This window comes from Arachis hypogaea, chromosome 7, assembly GCF_003086295.3.
Source record: "Arachis hypogaea cultivar Tifrunner chromosome 7, arahy.Tifrunner.gnm2.J5K5, whole genome shotgun sequence".
In the NCBI taxonomy this organism is placed as follows: domain Eukaryota; kingdom Viridiplantae; phylum Streptophyta; class Magnoliopsida; order Fabales; family Fabaceae; genus Arachis; species Arachis hypogaea.
In genome coordinates, this window is record NC_092042.1 from 72,741,622 (window position 1) to 72,765,521 (window position 23,900).

At 33.1% G+C, this 23,900-nt stretch overlaps 1 protein-coding gene across 2 annotated transcripts; it reads left to right on the forward strand.

Annotated features, from left to right (window-relative positions):
* Positions 1 to 16,770: 16,770 nt before the first annotated feature.
* Positions 16,771 to 20,481, forward strand: LOC112703416 (cold-responsive protein kinase 1). Of its 2 annotated transcripts, XM_072199630.1 has the most exons (8): positions 16,771 to 17,012; positions 17,443 to 17,582; positions 17,993 to 18,108; positions 18,206 to 18,416; positions 18,679 to 18,773; positions 18,846 to 18,919; positions 19,131 to 19,281; positions 20,034 to 20,481. In XM_072199630.1, the coding sequence occupies exons 2-8, from the start codon at positions 17,510 to 17,512 to the stop codon at positions 20,415 to 20,417; spliced, it is 1,104 nt and encodes a 367-aa protein (XP_072055731.1). In that variant the 5' UTR covers positions 16,771 to 17,012; positions 17,443 to 17,509; the 3' UTR covers positions 20,418 to 20,481. The 2 variants fall into 2 exon arrangements, with proteins under 2 accessions (XP_072055731.1, XP_025610636.1); XM_025754851.3 differs by having other exon boundaries at positions 18,679 to 18,919.
* The last annotated feature ends 3,419 nt before the right edge of the window (positions 20,482 to 23,900 follow it).

A 23,900-nucleotide genomic window follows, 5' to 3' on the forward strand; every position in this document is an offset into this window, starting at 1 on the left:
AATCCCTCCAAGAAGAGTAAATTTGATGTTGAGGAGGAATGTGCACAACCTCCGAGGCATATTCTATATGAAGACTTGGAGAGAATGAAGCAAGAATTGAGTTCCCTTGGTGATGAAGATCATGCATCCAATCTTCTTGGTGAAGAATCCTTTGAATTTGAAGAACCTTCTCCCAATGAATTTAAAAGTGATGTGGAGGTAGATTTCTCTCAACCTCCCATTTATGACTTGAGTGATGGAGAAGAGTTAGATGAAGTTGATGAACAAAGGATTGAGAATGAAGAAGTTTGTGAAAAGGTGGAGGCAATCAAGGACGAAAACAAGGGAGTGGAGCTTACTAGCACATTGGAAATACCTCTCCCCAAGCCACCACCATCCACTCTCTCATTCAAGTGGGTAAATTCCTTATACTCAAGCTTTATTATTCCCCTTGAATATGGTTTGCTTGAAACGGATGGTCAACTTAGAGATATTTGTGGCTTTAAGAGTAAAAAGGAGATGGTTAGTGGTTGGAAGCATCATCCTAGGTTCATTATGGTCACATGTCCAAAGCTTGATAGCAAAGGTTGGTGTATAACTAGAGTACATGGGTCTAGAAGGATGTTTGGTCACTTTGTTGAGAATTCACCTTGCTCACCACCCACATGGATTAATGATAATCAACTTGGATATGGGTATGAAGACAAAATATGGGATCCGAAAACACATGAGGATCAACATTGGGAGCCCATGGTTTGTGAAGAACTCCATCAAAGCTTGGAGATATTAATCTTGAATGATGGAGCTTATTGGAAGTCCAAGCATTGGTGGAAGTTCCAAGATGAGTACAAGCACAAGCCACCTTGAGAGAAGCTCCCCATAAGTCCAACTTAAGGACAATAAACAAAAGTGCTAGGTGGGAGACAACCTACCATGGTAACTTCTTTTCATTTTCTCTTTTTGTAAATATTGGTAAAATTAGTTTAATTTCGTGTTTTGTTTAGTTAGTTGAGTATATTTGGTAGTTTAGTATGTTAAATAAGGTTTTATGTTGTTTTGGTAGCTGTTTGGAGGTTTGGAATGCTTGGATTGGTGCAAAAATATAGCAAAAAAATTTTTGAAAAACAAAGCACCATCCACGCGTATGCGCATCGCGCGCGTACGCGTGCATCAAGCGTTTTCGACCATCCACGCGCATGCGTACATGGCGCGTATGCGTGGATTGAGAAGTTCCATATTCCATACATTTTCCAGAGAGTTGTGCTTACGCCACACCAACGTTGTGCCTCTGGCACAAACACCACTTGCGCGCACGCGCACATGACGCGTACGCGCCACTCTCGAAATAAGCCATCGACGCGCGCGCGCCATGCGTGTGTACGCGTGGATGTCCTTTCTTCCATCCATTTCTCTTCTTCTCCTCTTTCCATTTCTTTTCTTCTCCTTTCTTCTTCCCTTCTTCTACCCCTCACCCAACACTTCCAAACACCATGGATAACCATTTATTTTAGTTAGTTAATTAGTTAGTTAGTTAGTTTGTTAGATAGCTTTAGTTTAGTTTTCATTTTATTTTCTCCATTTTCATTATAAGTGTTGGCTTATTGATCTTGTTTACTACACATTGTTGCCTCTTATTGCCTAAATACTATTTTAGCATGAATATTTTTCGATAATCTTTGTTGGACTATTTAATTGAGGTTATATTTTGCTACTTGGTTTTGAGTTTTTCATGCTTACCTTTTAAGAATACCAAGTGATGAGAATTGCATTTGAGCTTGTAACTCTTTTGAATTGCATGTTGTAGCTAGCCACCATGTGATTTGAGCCTTATTCTGTGATTAGGCAATTTCTTGATGGATGATGATGTGCATTTACCTTAATGCATTGTATTTCATGATCATATGCATCCATATGTTTTAGCTTGAATGCTTCCATGCTTCTCTAATGCTTGTTTTACCTTACAAGCTTACTTAAAGCATCTCAAGCACACTAGGATAAGTGAAGTGCATGCTTCTTTTGTGACATAACTTTTAGGCTAATGTGTGTTCTAAACCGCGCAATTTAGAATTCACACACTTATTTGTCATTCATGTCACACTAATCCACTCACTCATTTCTAGTGATTAGTTCCTCATTCCAACAATGTATGCTTCCTTGTTTTTATATCTTCTCATCTTATGGTGTTATATTTTTGTTTTTCATGAACAATGCACCACAAGCAAACATAGAAGCAAGACTAAGAACACACAGCAACTCGGAGAGTCGCTGTACCCCCTTACTCATCTTTGAGTGCACCGAGGACGGTGCAAACTTTTAAGTGTGGGGAGGTCGTCCGACCGGTCGGCGATTTTGGGTGACAAAATTCTAATCCCAACACTTTTGCATTTTATTTTAAGATTTTAGGATTTTTACTTGCATTTTCTTAGTTTTTGCATATGTATACACAATAAGCTTAGTCAAAATAATGAAATTTTTCAAGGATTTCTATCTATAGGGCACCAATTGATTTGAGTGAAAACTTTTCATTAAACTTGCTTGAATTATATATCTTGTGGATCATGTTTTTTGAGTTAAGAATACAAGCAAGTGAGTTTTGAGCCTAATGGTGTGGTTACATCTTATAACCACTTATTTTTCCTTCTTGTGTGCATTATTCTCTTTCTATAATTGTAATATTTGATTTGTTTGATTCTTTATGTCCATTATTTTGTGTATTCATGCATTTATATAATTGAGGCCATCATTTCATTAGCTCACTTACCCAAAAAGCCTTACCTTTTATCTTCCTTTGTTAGCCAAATTTGAGCCTACGATTAACCCACTTTGTTCTTAATTTAGCACATTACAAGCCTTAAAGAGGAAAACAATAAAAGTCCTTATTTGGATCTTTGATTAGCTTAGGCTAGTGTATGTGAGTATCATTCAACGTGGGAACCTTGGGACATTGGGTGAATAAAAGGGTAGTTTTGTATTATTAGTGTAAATATTGGGAATTGGGTACATACTCATGTATTGATCGAATGTAAAACCTTATGCATTGATGCTCTTGTATAAAAAAATGAGAAAAACAAAAGAAAAAGAAAAGAAAAATAATATGGAAAAGAAAAAAAATAGAAAAAGAAAGAAAAAAGAAGAAAAATAATAAAAAGGGGACAAAATGCCCCAAAGCGAAGCTCAATAAGATCAATGCATAAGTGTTGTGAAATGAAAAAGAAAATGCATGAGTATGTGAAAAGGTGAAAATTGGGTAGTTAGGCTAGCTTTGAAATTGTATAGGATGTCATAGGTTAGGTGGGAAGTTTAAGCTTATCAAAGATTCAAATTTCAAGCTCACTTAACCATATATGCATCCTACCTTGACCCTAGCCCCATTACAACCAAAGAAAAGACCTTATGATACTTGTATGCATGCATGAAATAAATGTTGATTGTTAGATGGAAAACAAATCTTGGAAAGCATGATTAGGAGAGAATTGAGAGAATCAACCCTAAACATTTGAGCGAATAGAGTGCAAACACTACCGGTGAGGGTTCGATTGCTTAACTACATGTTTCCACCCATAATGTCACTTTTCATGCAAGTTTGTAAAAATATTTAATAGCTCAATTCAATTGTGGTTTGGCATGGTTGTTAATACCTTTGGCCCTTGTGCTTATATATGCATTCTTGGGAATTGATTTATTTTGACCAAGCAATTGCATTCATATAGATAGTTGCATATATATAGACTGCATTTAGTTAGTTTCCATTGAATAAACGCCATACCCTTACTTCATTCTTGGTTTAAGCATGAGGACATGCTTGGTTTAAGTGTGGGGAGGTTGATAATCCCCGTTTTGACGGTTTGTCTTGTATTGATTTTAAGAAATTTTTAATACCTTTTACCCTCATTTATTCAATAAATTAGCATAGTTTTGTGATTGTCTCCTTATTTGTGCTTAGATGTGAAAACATGCTTTCTAGACCTTAAAGTAGCTAAATTCAATTCACCTTTGATTGCACTAGATGCCTTGATATGTTTGTTAGTGATTTCAGATTGAAAAGGCTAGGAATGGATCAAAGGAGTGAAGAGGAAAGCATGCAAAGTGGAGAAATCATGAAAAGTTAAAGAAGTTGAACTCGCCCATGGACGCGTGCGCGCACCTGGCGCTTGCGCGCACCTTGCAAATTACCCCATGGACGCGTACGCATGATGTGCGCGTACGCGTCGGTGTTGGTTTATGATTTTTAATAAAAACGTGGCCAACGAATTCTCAAGGGTTGTGGGACCCAATCCCAACCAACTTTGGCGCCAAAGATGCTATTTAAAGCCAAGAATTGAAGAGCAAAGGGACATTAGTTCATTCCCACACATTAGGATTAGTTTAGAAGTAGTTTCTAGAGAGAGAAGCTCTCACTTCTCTCTAGGATTAGGATTAGGATTAGGTTTAGTTCTTAGATCTAGGTTTCCATTCATTCATTCTTCTACTTCTACTCTTCAATTCATTGTAGTTACAATCATTCTTCTTCCATTCTTTTGTTGTGATTTTCTTTGTGTTGTTCTTATGTTTTGTTGTAGATCTACTATTGTTCCTTCCATTTTCTTTCAATTCAATAAGAGGTAATTCATATAGATCTTGTTTCCTTTAATTGTTGTTGTTAATTCTTTACATTTGATTATTGTTAGAATTAATTGTTGTTGTTGATTTACTATGCTTTTCTTTTGTGCCTTCCAAGTGTTTGATGAAATGCTTGGTTGGATTTTAGAGTAGAGTTTTATGTTCTTGGCTTAGAAAGGTAACTTAGGAACTCTTGAGTTACTAATGTCCAAGTGATTGATGATTGGGATCCATTGACTCTAGTTCTCACTAATTGAATTAGTGGAGAGTTAGGACTTATGGACTAGGATTGATATAGCTCATTTGACTTTCCTTTACTACTAGTTAGAGGATGATTTAATGAGATTAATCCTTGCCAATTCTCATATTGTGGTTAGTGATTAGGATAGAGATCCTTGACCACCAATCTTTGCCAAGACCTTTTTAGGCCTTAGTTTACTTTCTTGCCATTTATCTTTCATGTTTCTTATTAAAACCCCAAAAATAACTCACAACCAATAACAAAACACTTCATTACAATTCCTAGGGAGAACGACCCGAGGTTTGAATACTTCGGTTATTAATTTTAGGGGTTTGTTACTTGTGACAAATAATCTTTTGTATGAAAGGATTATTGTTGGTTTAGAAACTATACTTGCAACGAGAATTCATTTGTGAAATTCTAAACCGTCAAAAATCCAATCATCACTAACATGGCTCTTCTTTGCTTCTTTTGTCCTGAAATCAATCAAACAAGGTGCATCAAAGCTTGGTTCTTAATCATGAGATCATGCATCATCCATTTTATCATTCAATTCATGCAAAATTCTCATGAAATCATGTAAAATTCACAATATTTGCTTGAATCAAGATGTAAGTGTATATTTACCCAAAACTTGCTTATTTCCTAAGAAAATGTATGAACTACCCTAAAACAGTAAGAAAAAGGTCAGTGAAACTGGCCAAGATGCCCTGGCATCATCATTCTCCTTTGATCTTGCATCATCTGATGGAGAATAGCAGACTGGTTCTAATGCTCCAGCCTCAGCTGATCAACTAATGATGTCAGCTTCCCTAAGGATGTGGTCAGCTGATCCCAATAGTCACAAGAAGGGAAGTACATCCCTTGAGGTATCTCCGGAATATCCTGAGGAGGTGGTGGAACTGGCTCTTGCTGTGGTACTTGCAGGGGCTCCCTAGCGTGCTCCATACCCTTCCTTGTGTTTGGTCTCTCCTTCTCGATCAGGGTATCTCCCTCTATGTGAGCTTCAACTGCTTCATATAGGCGGTGAATGAGATGAGGGAAGGTCAACCTCACAGAGGTGGAAGGCTTGTCAGCTACTCTGTAGAGTTCCTAAGGAATCACTTGATGTACCTCCACCTTATTGTCGAGCATAATGCACTGAATCATTACTGATCGCTCGACAATAACCTCAGAGCAGTTACTCGTAGGGATGATAGAGCGTTGGATAAACTCTAATCATCCTCTAGCTACCGGCTGAAGGTCAAGCCTACCCAGTTGGTAAGGCCGACCTTGAGCATCCCTCCTCCACTAAGCTTCAGGTACGCAGATGTCAACAAGAACTTGATCCAGTCTTTGGTCAGTGTTGACCCTTCAAGTGTATGAGTGAGGGTCGTCTCGTGGCTCTAGCAACTGTAATGCCACCCACACTCTCAGGGCTGAAATCCATAATGTTTCCTCTGACCATGGTGTACCAGTTCTTCGGCTCCTGGAAGATGAGCTCATTGGCCATAGGATAAGCATACATCATTCGCATATGTTTAATTTGTTTAGGTTTGCTTAATTATATTAGTTTGCCTAATTGAATATGTTACATGCTTAACTGCTACTTGCTTACTTGTATTAATTGTCTTACTTGTGTATTACTTGTTTGCATTGTTTGTGTTTGTACAATTGAGAGGTCCCCCATGCTGGTGTTGGTTGACGCTGAGGGCTGTCTTTGTTGAAATGAAATGATGAGATAACTGGTTAACAATGATGAATACTTAAAGAGAATATTTGGATTTCCTGGTTAGACGCAGTGAAGTGATTTCACTTGCTCCAGGTGAAAATGTAAAGTATTGATATATAATCACTGAGTCGAATTAGCTGGTGCTAGTTCTGGTCATGGTTCTGAAATGAATTGGAAGTTGGAAATTTTGGAAGGTTAGGAAAGATGAGTGTTGAGTTAAGAAATTAACTAATATAATTGATGATGACAAACATTAGATTATTGGGCAAAGTAAATAATTAGTGTTGATTGCTTATGATTATATGAGGCTGGTTATTTATTGTTGCAGGCCAAAAATTGATATACATTGCAGCAGCCCAATACAAAGCAAGTCAAATCTATCTTAGTGGGCCACAAATCAATAGAAGCCCTAAGATAAGAAAAAGAATGAAAACGGGCTCAACATGAATGAGAACCGATCCAAGCCCGTTAGCAGCAAATCCCTCCAATTTGCTCTCACACCAAAAGCAACGTTCACTTTTGTGCTTTGGTTAGAAATCAGAAAAAGTGAGAGAGAGAGAGCTTCTTCCCTAATTATTCACAGAAGAAGAAAGAAAGAGAAGGTTAGACAAGAAAGGTTGAGGTCAAATCAGCAAAATCAAACCAAATCAAGCTTAGGCAAAGGTTAAAGGTAAACCATTTCCTTATACATGCATCTTAGTTTCTTCTCTTCTTCCCAACTCTCTGCTAGTCCGAAAATGGGATTCATGGAAAAGTTGATTTCTGCTCCCACTACTGTGTATCTACGATCACAAGTGAGTCTTGGGGACCAAGTAGCTTCTCAATGGCCAAGATCTGGGTTTACCATTGAGGATATCTGTTTTATGATTTTCTATGGTTTTCGGTCAACAAGAGAAGGTCAGAAGCAAAGTACCTAATTTGAGTAAAAAATGGAAGAAAGTGAATGGCTGAGTTGGTGAAGCACAAAGCTCAAAAAGTTGACCTAGGGAGAGCAACACAGCAACATGCAAGGAGATAAAAGAAGATTTTTCTTCATTCAGAATCAAGGAGAGATAACTAGTGTTCTTGAGGTGTATATTCTGAGAAGAGCTCTCTGAAGAAGTTCATCCATTTGGACAGCGCTTCCTAGTCAAAGGAGCATTCCGCCAGAATGAAGAACTGAATCAGAGGCTAGCAAATCTGGTTTATCACATAGCAAAGAGGCTATTGAAGAGTCAATCTCCTTCATGTTTTACAGATTGTAATTTACTTTTCAATGTTTATCTTTCTGTAATTTCTTGAGTGAAAAGGAATATTGAGAGAGCTAAAGTAAAAGCCAATGAGTGAAAAGAGGCTGAGTGATATACTTGAGAGAAAAGCCTAGAGTTATTTCAGATTTCTTTAGGTAAGTATGTGTCTTGTATCTTGTACCTGTGAGGTATCCCTTTCTTAGTTAGGTTAGCACTAAGAGTGAAGAGCTAGGTATTAGCATAGCCAATGTCAAGTTAGGTTAGAACTTGAGTGTGAAAGGATTGTGTCAATCCTGTGGAATTGGTGTATGTAATACTTTAACTATAGTAGAAATTCCACCACTGTTGTGGTGGACACTGGACGTAGGTTGCATAGCATAAGGCAACCGAACTAGGATACATGACGGTGTTAGCTTTTCTCTTCTCTGCTCAGTTCTATTTTCTGATATTCATGAGACAAAAATAAATTGTCTCATAAATTTTCGCTACTGAGTTCAAACAGAGTCAGAGCTGAAAGTTTGCTTTAAAAGAGTTAACATAGTAACTTAAAGAAAGGCATAGATTCAACCCCCCTTCTCTAAGCCTACTACAACCTTCAACGAGAGATTGAATTTGATTTAGTATCTCCTAGGATAATTGCCTAAGTTATGGCTTAGTGAGAACCTAAGGTGAATAATTGATAAAAAGGAGATGAGGATGCTTAGTGAGTTCTTATTATAGTGCATTGTATTTATTTGGCACTTTTACTGTACTGGAAACCCATGAGTTAGGGGTTCTCATTTCGTATATATCTCTTATTTTTCAGATGCAGGTCCAAGTGCTCAGCAATGAGCTGTGGTTCATCTGAAAGATGGCGAAGATTGTTGGACTCTATTTTACTTTTGTTTAAAATCTCTCCGAACTTATTTTGAAAACCTTTTTATTATGTATTTATTTCTTTTTGAAAACTTGCCTATAGAGGCTTTGGTGTATATTCTGGGAGAGATAGGAGAGTGTTTTTTATCGCGATTTTATTTTGCTCCTTTTCAGGATTCTCGCTGAATAACTCCTTTCAATTACATATATATATATATATATATATATATATATATATATATATTGTGTGTGTGTATGTATTTTAATCCACCTTGAGAGTCGTACCACCTTACTATCATTGACTTATGACTCGAGCATAAGGATTTGAATATTAGGGTGTTACAATTACAATTCTTATCTCTTTTTACAGAAACATAATAATAACAAAGGTGAGGGAAAAACTATAACTAATTATCCAAACAAAAATAGCACAGCTAAGAACTCAGCAAAAACTTCATAAGCTTCCTTGTCCGTCCTGAAAAGAGAAGTCTGTAGGGGGGTGAGAAAATCTTTCTCGCAGGTTCTCAGTAGATGGTTTAAGAATTGTCATAAGAAGATATCCAAAAGAAAACTGTTTTCATACACAATGATCATCGCTCGTCTTATGAATCTTTTTGACAATTGACGGTTAATTATCTGAAAATTCCAAATCCATATTTTAAATTTATAAAAGTCAGTCTAACATAATATCCAAAGAATTTTGCTATAGACCAAAGGACCAAACTTATCACCGATTCATCCATAACCAAATCACGGCCTTCGGCCCAACACAAATCAACTCACGACCTCTACCCTAACACAAAATCAAATCATGGCCTCCGTCACAAAGCATAATCAAATGACCACTCAAACTAGCATGCTCGGAACCAATCAGTTACAATCACAAGTAATAAAGTTCAAACACAATCAAGAGCAATTACAGCAAGCATGGCAATTAGCAGTTAAATAGAAATATTCATATAGGCAAATCAAATACAATATGCACACCCTAAACCCGACATGTCCAGTAGCGAATCCTGGACAGTCCCTCGGTGCACGCAACCCCAAGGGGAATTCACTTCTTTTGGAGGAATTATCCGGAAAGGTCTATGTGTCCGACCACATCTTGCGACGAAGGGTCAACAAATACCAACCCGGAGCAAGCGGGACAAAACCACAATTCTTACGTCTACCCGGGAAGCTCAATCTCAACCTGGAGTAAGTGGGGCAAACTACTGCATCTACTCAGAGAGCTCAAATTATCTCAACCTGGAGCAAGTGTAGCGAACCAAACCGTTGCATCTACCCAAGAAGCTCAAATCATCTCAATCAAATTTATCCTCATCATCTAATCATGCCAATGCATCGTCTTCAATCATCTCAACCTGGAATAAGTAGGGCAAACTACTGCATCTATCCAGGGAGCTCAAACACATATCAATCAATCACTTTTCAGTCAAACATAATCAAATCAAATTAATAATACAGAATTGAATCGAAGGGAATCCTCGACCTTCTATCCAACTCCCTGGCGCGACAAGCGAGAGAATCCTCGACCTTAAACTTGTCCACTGCAACAAAAGAGGGAATCCTTAACCTCAAGTTTGTCCGCCGAAACAGGAGAGAAAATCTTCAACCTCATCTTGAACTCGAATAAATTCAAACTTGTTTTCATTGAAAATCCAAAAGTCTCAAATCGACTTTAATAATCAATTCTTCTTTTAAAACTCAATTTTCACTTAATCAAAATTTTCCAAACTACCTCAAACCATTTCAAGTTTCTTTCAAAAGTCAAAAAAATCATTTATTAGTTAAATCCCTCGGCAAGGTCTCTAGACTTTAGGAAAGCGACAACTAATCTCATCTTTTTAAACCAAAAGTCTGACACATGACTTTATGCCTTGGTAACCAAAAAATCAATTCAATTCAATTTATTTGCATTGAAAGCTCCACGGTGACCTACTCCCCATTTTGGAATGGATTTCAAAATTCAATTGGATTAATTGCTTGCATGGGTAACTGAAACATAAAATTAAATTGAGTTAATATTACTTTGAAAGTTTCTTTGTTCCTTCTCTCTCTTTGCTTCACTCACTTTATTGTCAGGGAAAGAAGATTGAAGAAGTTATCAGAAGAAGACAGTAAAGCTATGAAGAAGCAAACAGCTAGGTTGATGATGGCCTTTACAAAAGGAAGATCTGAAGCATGGTGTGGCTGAGTTTTTTGCAACTAATGGCAAGATGTGAAGAAGAAACTTCAAGATCTCCATGCCAAAAGTAGAAGCAATCGGTCTCGGTCAGAGAAGAAGATCTCTGAGGTAAAACTCGTTTTCACTTTTGTTCATTCATCATAGAAGGTAGCTACTGTAACTACGTGGAGGAAGAAGTAAAAATGAAACAGATGGAGCTGTCAAGGATCAAGAGTTCATCAAGGGTCAGAATTCTTTCTTGGGGACAAAGTCAAGATGGAAGGCTCAGATTGATGAAGCTTGATGAGAAGGGATGAGAGAGAGGTACATGCATGTTGATTTGCTTTCGGTTTTCCCTCTCTCTTTTCTCTGTCTGAACCGGCCTTGGTATTGAAGAAGAAGAAAGTGGCTTGGTTGAACCGTTTCAACCTTGGAAGCTTCCCCTTCTATAATAAGGGTGAATGGCCAAGGCTTGAGACAAGGAGTGAGAGCACACGTTTGGGTTCCCATAGCTCTTTGAGCTGTTTATTCTTCTCCTTCATGGCTTTCATTGAATATTTCTTTTTCTCAGTTAGTCTGTCTGTATTTCATTAGTAAAAGGCAAAATGTGAGGTTTTGTAAGAAAAAGCCAATGAGTGAAAAAATACAGAGAGTTAAAGAAAAAGCCATTATTATCTCAGAAATTCTTTGTATGTATTTCTGTTCTGTTGTCATGATCCTGAGGGAATTCTCTTGCAAGTTGGGTTAGCACTTTGCGGTTGAAAGCTAGATTAAGGTCTAGTCAAGTTCAGGTTGGGGTAGAATCTAGACTTGTTCCCCCAAAGTTGGGTTAACACTTTGCAGTTGAAAGCATGGTAGGTGACCAAGTCAAGTTCAGTTTTGGGGATAGATTCTGGATTTGTCCCGAATAGGAATGGGTAGTTCTTAGGAAAGAATTGGTGTATGTAATCAAGATGATTATAGTGAAATTCCGTCACTGTTGTGATGGAGATGTAGGCTGTATTGTACTTAGCAGCTGAACCAGGATACTTCTCGGTGTGATTTTCTCTTTCTCTTCTACTCCTTTTCTGTTTCTGTTCGTGAGAGACAAAATTGAAAAATTTCTCCTAACCGGTTACGATACAAAAAGAAAATGTCTCTTGACTTGTTATGAGACAAAAAACAGAAATATCTCTTGGAACTATTCTAAAAGGCAGAAAGTAACATTAAAAAAAAAGAGAGTTAAGATTCAATCCCCTTTTCTTAGCCACTGATTACCATCAATAATAATAATAATAATATATTTCATCTGGACAAATTTAAATATCAACAGAGCTGTTGAAGGGACATGACTTTAGTTTGTATTACTGCCATCAATCTATATTCTACTTTTGTGTTGCTTCTTCTTTGCTTGATTTGTTTGTACTCTATGTTAGTTGGCTTAGTAAATAGTGAGCCATACTACACCATACGTTTGAGATATCTTAATATCCATTTTACACACTTTTATCGCAGAACAGTTTGTTAGTGCATAATCTGATACACCCTATATTAATAACATTAGTCTTGTTAGAGTTAAATATTGTAAAGCTCCACTAATGGACCTATAAAAAGTCGGCATTATCAAAAACCTCTGAATCATTTCTGAACAACTTGCAATTAGACAACATAGGTGCAGGCATATGACTTGAGGCATCCATATTGATTTTCTTAAGTAATTTGAATGCATACTTAGTTTGTCTGATAAATAAATTGCCTTGAGGCAAATAATTGGCTTCAAGACCCAAAAACTAGTTAAATATACCAAGATCTTTAAGAAGAAAAATTATGTTCAGGTTAGTAATTAAAAAATAAATTTCATTCTTATTGTTACCAGTCAGTAGTCACAATTATCTCATAAACATATATCAGTAAATATATAACAGATCTATTTATGTTTCTAACAAATAATAAAACATCGGATTTGATATTTTTAAAATCAAACCGTTATACTATAGTAACTAAGATTTGAAACCAAGCTCCAAAGTGCTTATTTCAAACCATAGATTGCCTTGTTTATATCACAAATACGGACGTATTTGAATGAGTATAGCCTTGTGGTTGAGCCATGTACATTGTTTCTTCTAATTTGTCATTGAGAAAGGTATTATCAAAATCAAATTTTCTCTTCTCAATGGCCATCCTAAAAATATAGCAATAGAAAAAATAATTCTCATTGTTATTGGCCTTACCACAAGCTATAAATCTGTTCATAATCTACAACTTCATGGAATCATTTTTGTACCAATCTAGCTGTATACCTCAAAATATTGTCAAACTGATCCTTTTCTATAGAAGAAAACCATTTACATCCTATAATGATTGTATTGGATGTGGTTCAGTGAAGTTCTAGGTTTTGCATTTCACTAAAACTTGATATTCAGCGTCCATAGCTTTGTTTCAATGTGGACATTGAAGGGCTTCTTTTATTTCTTGGTATATGGTTGATAAGATAATAAGTAGACGAAGTAGTGGTTATAAAAGTCTTTGGTTTAATTATACCAGCCTTAGATATAGTTGTCATAGCATGAATGTTGGTTGGGAAAACCAGTGGTATGTAGGACAATCTCAATGCCACCAATAGAAATGGTTGAGTCTATGAAGATATAGAAGGTGTATCAGATGAAGATAAAGTAGTAGTCTTAATAGATGAGGATGGTGTAGTACGAGATGGTATATTAGGTGACTAAGTAAGATTAGCTTGTGTGTGGCTAAGTAGTAGAAGTAGCATCTATAAACGATTATGTACTAACAAATGGAGATAGAGGTACAGCATAGGTATATTTTGTGGAACAGTGAGCTGAAAACAGTGTTATTAGTTTCAATTAAGGGTTATTCATGTTTCTCTTTAATGGAATTAAACATAGAATGAATGAAAAGATGGATTCATCAAAACTAGCAAGTCTATCAATATAAATTCTACCATTATTTGCCATACATTTGTAGCTCTTATGTTGGCATAATAACCAAGAAACAAGTACAGTCCTGACATATAAGCAAATTTTATCTTATTGTAAGCCTTAAAAATGGATAGCAAACGCATCCAAAAATTTTAAAGAATTTATAGTCAGAAACTGGCTTGAACAACATCTCATAATAAGGACTAAGGACAACACTAAAACAATCTGTTTATTAGGGTGTCAAATAAGTTAGTCCGACTCATTTAAATTCGGTTCGTCTAAATTTATGGGTTAAATAAACTGGTTTATTTAAGTCCGTTTTTCACAAGTCCTAATTTTTCAGTTAAAATCATTTATGGTCAACACGACGGGTTAAACAGATTTATTCTTTTATTTTAATTTTTGAAAATATTTTGATAAAAAATATTATTTTTAAGTTAAGAATTTTGAATAAATAATTTTTTTAGTTGATGGACTAGGTTTTTAGATCGAATCGAAAAAAATATCTAATAAAAATAAATAATTTTTAATCTGTCATATTTTTTAAGTTAATCGGGTCGTTTAACTTAAAATTTAAATGAAATTAATTTTAGAGACAAAGCTTACCCGTTTAAACGGATAAATAAACTGTTCCAATGTTATTAGCCCATCTTAAAGGTCCCACTTGTTTATAATATAAATAGTACTAGTGAAAGCATCTTTCCAACATCGGCAAAAAGGCTGAGACAAGTAGAGAGAGCTCCATTTTAGCAACGTGGGGATGCTTTCTTTTCACACTTCCTTCATGATGATAAGTGTAATCATAGGATTATGAGTTAATAGCTAAAATCGTTTTTAAAATATTATTTTTTTTATTAAAAATAGGGAGATTCGAATCTGCGATCTTTAAATAAATATGGAGAGATTATGTCATTTGAGATATAATTTATTGACTCCTAAAAGATTTTTATTCTTTAAATTAGTTCTCGAATTATTTTTTTAGTTATATTATTAGTCCTTGAAAGATAAAACGTAAGTTAAATTGGTCTTTCCGTTAATTAGATGATAACGTGGTAAGTTAATGTCACATGTTACAAGATGATTGGTTGACATGTCAGGTCAGTGACACCTAACTAGCACGCCATGTGTCACTTGACATGTAAAAAAGTTATTTATAATCAAAATAATTTTTGAAAGTCCAAAAATAAGTTATTTTTATCCCTAAAATTTTAAAAATTAAACAAATTAGTCCTTATATAAATTTCTTTTATTTTTTCTTCATAATATTAAATTTAAAATATGTTTTGATAGTACTAATTTTAATATTATTTTTTAGACCTTAATAAACAAAATTCTCTTTATATAAATAATAAAAATAATAAAATTATTATAAAATTATTTTATTATTTATATTTTAAAATTTTATATTTTTAAATTATAAATTTTTTTAATTTAAAAAATTATCAAATTATTGTTAATTATATATCTAAAATTTAATATTTTAAATTTCACTAAATAACATAGTAGTTATTTTAAAATTTAAAAGTTTTAAATTTTTTAAAATTATTATTTTTATTATTGTTTAACTTATATAATAAAATTTAATAATTAAAAAATTAATTTATAAAATTATTTGTTAAATTTTAATATATTTTTTTTAAAATAATTATTATATTTATTTAATAAAATTTAAAAAATTAAAATATTAATAACTACTATATTTATTTAATAAAATCTAAAATATTAAAACCTTTTGTTACTAACCAAAGGACCAACAGCAACAGGTTTCATATGGTGGTGCCCTCTCTTTTCTCACTGACACTAATAAATGAGGATGATTGTGAAGGAGTTGAATCCTATTCATCTCATAGGCCTTTTGACTGTGTACCAAGTCCAATTCAAATTAACCAGTGGTTTAAGTGCTACAGAAAATTATTTTAAACACATAGAAGATTTAGTTTTTTTTTTAAATAATGATATTTTAGTGGTAAATTTTTTTTTTATTTTGAATAATAGCATAGAAAATATTATTTTAGGGTTAACGGTTACTTTTATTATTTGTAATTAAAATTTATATTATAATTATGATTTAATTTTTTCCACAATCTTGAGGTAAAGTTGTCATTAAGAAAATTATAATGTAGGGAGTAAAAGTTTGGACTCTATAGTCCAATTAGAATTTTTCGATCTAAGATTAAAGTTTCATTGCCCAAATGATTTTGCTATTTTTATTTTGATTTTGTGCTAGTCATTTGTCAATATTTCTAGGTTTAATTACTGGTCCTATAGTTTTACGAAATTTTCAATTAGGTTCCTATATTTTTTTCTTTTTAATTAAGTTCTTGCGCTAAATTTTATTTTTAATTGGGTCCCTACACTTTTTTTTCTTTTATTTAAGTCTCTATACTAATTCTTTTTTTTAGTTAGGTCCCTATAAAATTAAGCCAATTACTACTAAGAGTGACTTAATTGAAAAAAAAAATTAATACAAAGATCCAATTAAAAAGAAAAAAATATAGAGATCTAATTGAAAATTTCACAAAACTATAGAGACCAACAGAATAATTAAACATTTAACAAATTTAATTATTTTTTTTCAAAGTCAATACCATCAAATATTTCTTAATAATTAAAACACAAAATTTTCACGGGAAAAATAATGTGCCATAATATATTTAATTAATCAATACTTTCACTTTTCAAAGCTAAGGGTTGCTAGATTGGGATATCAAATTTGACTAGTATCTATATTTCCATTTTCCATCTTCCATTTAGAACTGTTTTTCCTTGTAGCGATACACATGGCACATGCAAACAGACAAAGTAACAACAACAAAGAATTTCTATTTTGTCCTAAACAAAAAAATTAATTTTAATATATTATTAGTAAAAATTTTATACGTGTATTTAATTGTATAATATAAAATTAATAAAAATAATTATTTTTTATATTTTCTTAAAAAACTGAATGCTATGTGATGATGCATCAAAATTAAACACCCTAAACAAATGTTATGTAAAAAAGTACAGTTTGTGGTGAATCTTAATTTGACACGAAAAAATATATAGATAGAGAAATGAAGTTTCAAACTAAGTACGCGTACATTAATGGCTACAATGCTACATGAAGTCAAGAACATGGTCATAGTAAGCATTCATATTGGGACCATAGCTGATAGGCCATACTATTTAATTATAATTAATTATTAACTAACCCCATCAAAGAGGCGAGAACACAACCCCATAATCACGTCTTCTCAAAAATTCTCTTGACTAAAGACCTTATTCTTTTCCTTCTCTCTATTCCTACTTGTTTCATCAAGTTTCTTCTCAGGTTTGTTTCATCTTTTACTTTTGCTCTTTAATTAATCTTTTGTTTATTTGTTTTGGATACCCTTCAATTATGAGTTTGTTCTCTGTGTTTGTTTCTATTTTCTCCTTTGCAAAGTAGCATTTTTTATTTACATTTTTGTAATATTTCGTCTTTACTCTTTGAGGAATATATGTTAGTTGTTGTTACTGTTGTTAGTGTATATAGGTAGGCTTTGGTTTCACTAACAAGAACAATACCATCTTGTATGAACAGAACCTCTTATAATCTGGTTTTGGGTCTGGAATTATAGTTGCAAAATTGGTGCTTTGGTATCAATCATGATCACATTTTGTGTGTTATCTGTTATAGAAAACCATGAATATACTTTGTTTTGCCCTTGATTATTCTTCAAGATCTTTGACGCATTTTGATGGTTTCAACTTTCAACCAGGCTATTATTTGAAGCTGTTGATACCATTTGAAATTAGAAAGCTGCTTTCTGAGAATTACACTCAGTCATGACCTGTTTTCCTTTCTTCAGTAAGATCTCATCTTCAGCAAAACAAGAATCGCATCCAGAAACTGATGAAGGTAACTTAAATACATCTTACAGCAAACTACATTCACCTATATCCAAATGGAATAGTTCTTGCGGATTCTCAGATTCGATTTAGTTTCTCAAGCTGCGGTATTGTTAACATATCTAGTGCATATTGTCCTAAAATAGTAAAATCCCTGAGGTTTGATAAAGTTCATTGTGACACCCCTATATTTGTTCAGTTTACACTAATGTCACTTTTTTTAACAAAATATAAGGGTATTGAGTATAATAATACTTAAATCTTAGGTTAGATCAATGTAGTTTTTTTTTTTTAAATAAGGGTAAAATTTACCAAATATACTAGGAAGTGAGTACAATTTTACTCAGATATCTATGATCTTTTATATTGAACAAAATCTGCATATGCTGCTAGATTTTAATTGAATATCCTTGTGAACAGATTTATCTGGTCTTCAACATGTTAGACTTTACACATACAAAGAACTAAGAAATGCTACTAAGGATTTTAGTCCAGCCAATAAAATTGGAGAGGGTGGTTTTGGTTCTGTGTATAAGGTAATCTGGACCACTTCCAAGTATTTCTTGAATCATTATTTATTTATTTATTTTTTCAATGAGATGCTAACGATAGTTCGTGGATGATGATAATCAGGGACAACTTAAAGATGGAAAACTTACTGCTATAAAAGTTCTTTCGGCGGAATCCAGACAAGGGGTGAAGGAATTCTTGACAGAGATTAATGTGATCTCAGAAGTTGAGCATGAAAATTTGGTTAAGTTATATGGTTGTTGTGTGGAAAGAAATAATAGAATATTAGTCTACAATTATCTCGAGAAAAATAGCCTCGCGCAAAGTCTTCTAGGTAACTGAATTTTCCTTTCAGTTGATTAACTATCTGTTGGATCGACCGTTTATCGCTAGTCGAAAACTATAACTTAACTGTTAGGAGTGCAACATTATTTCCTTAGTTTCTCAAAACTGAATCTATCATAAGGGGAAGTTAAGAATAAAGGACTTCATGAAATTAATTTTATTACTATTAGTCTGCTAGTAGCAAGTCATTGATGCTCAAACTTACTCTAATGCTTTTCTAATCATTCCCCCCCCCCCCCCCCTCTATTCAGGTTCAGGTGAACACACTAGCCTTCTCTTCAATTGGCAAACTCGATGTAAAATAAGCATTGGGGTCGCACGTGGGCTAGCATTTCTTCATGAGGAAGTAAGGCCTCATATTATTCATAGAGATATAAAAGCAAGTAATATTCTACTTGACCGGGATCTTACTCCCAAGATTTCAGATTTCGGTCTTGCAAAGCTTATTTCAGCAAACATGACTCATGTCAGCACGCGTGTAGCAGGAACACTGTAAGTATCGTAATTGGAAGACTTTGATCCTTTATCCTCAGTTTCTCAGTATTTACATTTTAAAAAAATTCAATATATGGAAATACAACACTACCAGAGTTCTTCATAATGGAAAATTTATATGTTTCAATTAAATTATTGCATGTGCATATAATCTTCCTTAAAATAATGATTTTGTTTCAGGTTTTTAACTGTTTGTTGTTCTGTTCAGAGGTTATTTGGCACCGGAGTATGCAATAGGTGGGAAGCTGACACGAAAAGCGGACATTTACAGTTTCGGTGTCCTCCTTGTGGAGATAGTGAGTGGAACATGTAACACAAATTCAAGATTACCTATGGAAGAACAATTTCTCCTAGAAAGGGTATGGATGTCTCACATTGCTTAATTGCATTGAATTGTAATCAATAATTCTGAAAATCACTTTTTTTCTTCAAATCTTCATCATTCATTTTCTGAGTACTTACATGAATTGAAGTCCCTAAGATAAAATATTTGTGCTCGTTCTCCATATTTACTAGTTAAACTCCTTATTTTTTCTGTAATGCTTGCACACTTTTCAGTGTTATAGTATATAGGTTAATCCAACCCATGACAAATTTCACACGTTACCTAAACGTTAAGTAAAAATATGAATGGTAGCAGAGTTATGCTTTAAATTAAAATGGAAAATGTAGAAGCTTTATAATTCTTCATCCGGAACTCATCAGCCTATGTTAGTTTTAATTACGATATTAAAACATCATCTTGATCCTTGAATGATTAGCTCGATGACAAAATAGTCCTTCAAAGATTGATAATTTTCCCATGGTATCCAAAAGATTAAATTCAGTGTAAGTGAAGACTGTTTTGTTAGGGATTTACTGAGGACTATAATGAAACATCATAATATGGTTTCTCCTTGATAAATATATTGGCATTCACAGAGTTAAATGACTATTTTCTGAGGAAATCTTCCTAACTTATTCATAATATGGAACAATGGAACTGCTATCTTTATATTTTTATTTTCTGGGCTGCCAGGTTTTTGAGTTTCATTGCATAGTGTAATCTTATTTTACAGCATTATACAAGATTGCTGGACCTTCTCTCTAATTTTATCTTCTTCTTTTACAGGCATGGAATCTGTACGAGCGAAACGAATTGGTTGCACTCGTAGACATATCACTAAACGGAAAATTCGACGCTGAGCAGGCCTGTAGGTTCCTCAAGATTGGCCTTCTTTGCACTCAAGACTCCCCAAGGATCCGGCCTTCGATGTCTTCGGTAGTCAAGATGCTCACCGGAGAAATGACTGTCGACGACAGCAAGATAACAAAACCAGCCTTAATTACTGACATCATGGACCTTAAAGTTAGAAAGAAACAGGAAATTAATAACTCTAATATGAAGACAACATCTACATACAACACAAACACATCTTCACAGGGTAGTGCTACTAGCACCTTGTCATCACCTCCTTCTACTGCTGTAATTACTTCAACCTTCACTGCAAGATAAGATCAAAGCATGTAAACAAACATTAATTAAGAGCTTTAATTTGAAATTATTTTATTTTATTTGATGTGCCTTGTGTATCCCACTATCCTGCAAATTTTGCTGCTTTTTTAATGTTTTTCTTGTTTGGACGTTGGAATAAGAGCTTTCACAAAATGTACTGGCCTTTAAATATGGACAGACTTGTATTCAACTATAAATTTGAATCCATTTTTATGTAGAAACACCAAATATTGAAAATGAAAATAGAAAACGTTTATGCTAGAAAATTTTGAAAAGCTTTGTTCAAATTCTAGGTATATCTCAAAACTTGAAAACACTTTTTTGTGTGAGAGAAAAAGTGAAATAAGTCTAAGTTCTTAACAAGAATTTTACCTAAATCCTAAAGGATTAAGGGTCCGTTTGGAAAGATTTAAAAGTAATTTTTTTGAACTTTTGATTTATAAACAATAGTAGTATTAATATTTGGTGCAATTTTTAAAACTAAATTGCAACTTTTTAAGAAGCTATTTAGGAGTTTATAGAAAAGTTAAAAAAAATGACTTCTCTTATAATATTACTAATTTTTATCACATTTCTATAAAATAAGCAGCTTTAAAACTAAAAATCTAAATACAAAATAATTTATTTATAAGTAACTTTTAATATAGTTATTTATTGTTTAAACTATTTTTTTAAAAAGAATTTAATTAAGTTGTTTATCCAAACTAAGTACCTTTAAAACCACAGACTAAATATTTTTGTTCCTTTGCATTCCTTTCAACGTTGTCGTATAAATTCTCAAATCTTATGGTTGTGATTTATCAAAACATAAATACATTAAACTAAGTATATGAACCTTTGGTTATATTTTTTACTATAAAATACATAAAGTTTTACTATACAAACATAACAAAAAATAACACTAGAACAAAAACACAAAACTGTAGTGCAAATCTTTCAAGAGAATTAGAAGAAATAAGATAAAGAAAAAAGGCACCTACAAAGAATAAGAAGAAGAAAGAATAAGAAGAAACAAGAGGGCATGTACGTATAATAGGAATTGGCTGGACTTAGATTACTAAAAACTTTTTATGACCAACATGTTTGTTATATATAAATACATATTATATTTGTACAATTGTGGAAATACAAATCTAACTACATATTATATAAATTTTGTACTCAACATTGATCAGGGTAGAGTTATTCCTCCACACTTGCTGCTCTTCACTTCTTGTCTTGTACAATAAAGATTCATTATTCTTAGTGAATCTCCAATTAAATGGGACCACAAGTTAAAAACAAATAAAAAAAAAATAAAAAAAAGAAGTGGCTAATAAGCCACCGAAAAGAGAGTGTGTTAAGGTTCTTTCAACTGTTTTCGAAAGAAATGAAACAGTGAGAGGAGGGTTTTTATCGTCGAAGGAGAAGAAGAAATTTGGAGGAAAAAGACATGTCATTTTTTATCGGATTGAATTGGTAAATTTGTTCTATTTTTTATGAAATTTTAATATGTTTTTTTTGGTGTAGAAATAAACACTATGATATAACTTGTTAGTTGTATTGTTTTTTTTTGTCTGATTTGAGATACCCACTTTATGGAGAATTTATGTTGATTCTATAAGTTTTAATAATGTATTTTGTTAATTGTTGAGATGTCCTAGTGCTACTAAGAAGACTATTTGTGTACCCATTATTTTGATAGTGAAAGATTTTACTGGATTAAATCTCATAAATTTTTGTCCCTCTTTTGAAGTTTTTTTTTATATTAAAATTCTAGTGTCTGATTATTTAATATCTGTCATTATATTTACTGCTTGGAATATATTTAGTATTGTCTATTTAATTGCACAGATTATGAAAAAAATTATATTTTTGGTAATTCTGCAATTAGACAGATTTTTGTTTGAGCCTTTATTTTTCCCAACAATTATATAGATATGAAATGCTACAACTATATTGAATTTAAAGTTTAAGAGAAACGCCTAAAAAATTAAAGAACAAAAAATTACAAATCAATAAAAATAAGAGATCTCACACATATAAATGTAAATTTTTTATGGCATAAATAGTAGAAACAAACTTACATCAATAAAGCGTGTTCCTATGGTCTCCAATTCAACAAACACTTCGTTTATGTCATTGAGGCTCTATTATAACAATATTTGAATATCAAAATTAATATTTTAATTAAAAAATTATTTCGAGCATAATAATTATATGATGGCAAGAAATGTTGAGTTGTCATCAAATTAAAGAGTTGGTAGTGAATATTTTAGAAAATTATTTAAAAATAATAAGTATGAAGCATGCATGGTTTAGAACTTTGGAAAGTAGTGCTTGTATTAAAGAAATAGATATGATATTCGTAATTATTATCGCCTTATTCTTCATATGTGAGTATGTGTGTGTGTTTTGTAATAAAGAGATAGGTATGCTATTTGTAAATATCATCGCGTTACTCTTCATGTGTGTGTTTGTAATAAAGAGTTCGACATGATATTGTAATGATCACTGCCTTACTCTTCATATGTGTGTGTTATGTGTAGTACTCCGACAATGCACAAAATTAAGAATTAAGAAGGGCAAAGAAGTGTAAGTGAGCAACAATTACAAAAGAGAGTGAGTGTGTATATGGAATCCCAAGGTGTGTGTATTGTCATAGAGAGAGACAGTGTAACTAAAGTGTTAGTGTGTCTGTTATTTTATACACATGTAAAATATTGTTATAATTTTCTTCTTATAATTGAGAGTTTATAATTTTCTTTTATATAGTAATAATATTTTTAAAATTGTCTAAAAATCAATTATTGTGTTTAGTTTTATTTATTTTCTCATCTTTAAATTTTAATTGTATTATTTTGTTCTATTACTTTGATACTAACAATGGTATTAGAACTTTAGATTCATAATATTTCCGTTGTAAAGGAGCAGGTTTATGTTAGTACCATGACAACAAAATTTAAGATAAAAAATTCAGCGAAAGTAAGTTCTCCCTTAGAAAACTAAAGATCAAGATAATTTTGAAGAAGGAAAATTGCTTAGATGCAATTCAAGACAGACCTGCAGGTATTGCCAATGATGACTGGAAAGAGATCGATGGCAATGTTGTTGCCAACTTACACATGACGATGGCTAACTCCGTATTGTCAAGCATCTGTACGAGGCCAATTCACTACACAACAAGATATTTTTCAAGATGAGGCTTTATACTCTTCACATGAATAAATCCACATTAGTCACGAAGCATATCAACAATCTGAATACATTATTTCACAACTAACAATCATGGACTGTCAAATTGGAGAAAATGAACATGTTGAGCTTCTTCTTTAAAGCTTACCATATTTGTATGATCAATTTATCATCAACATTACCAACAACAATATTACTAATCAACTCTGATTGATGATGTCGCTGCCGCTATTCTTGAAGAAGAAAGTAGGTGTAAAAACAACGATGATCGAATGAAGGGTTCAAGGCAAGCAGAAGGTTTGTTAATAA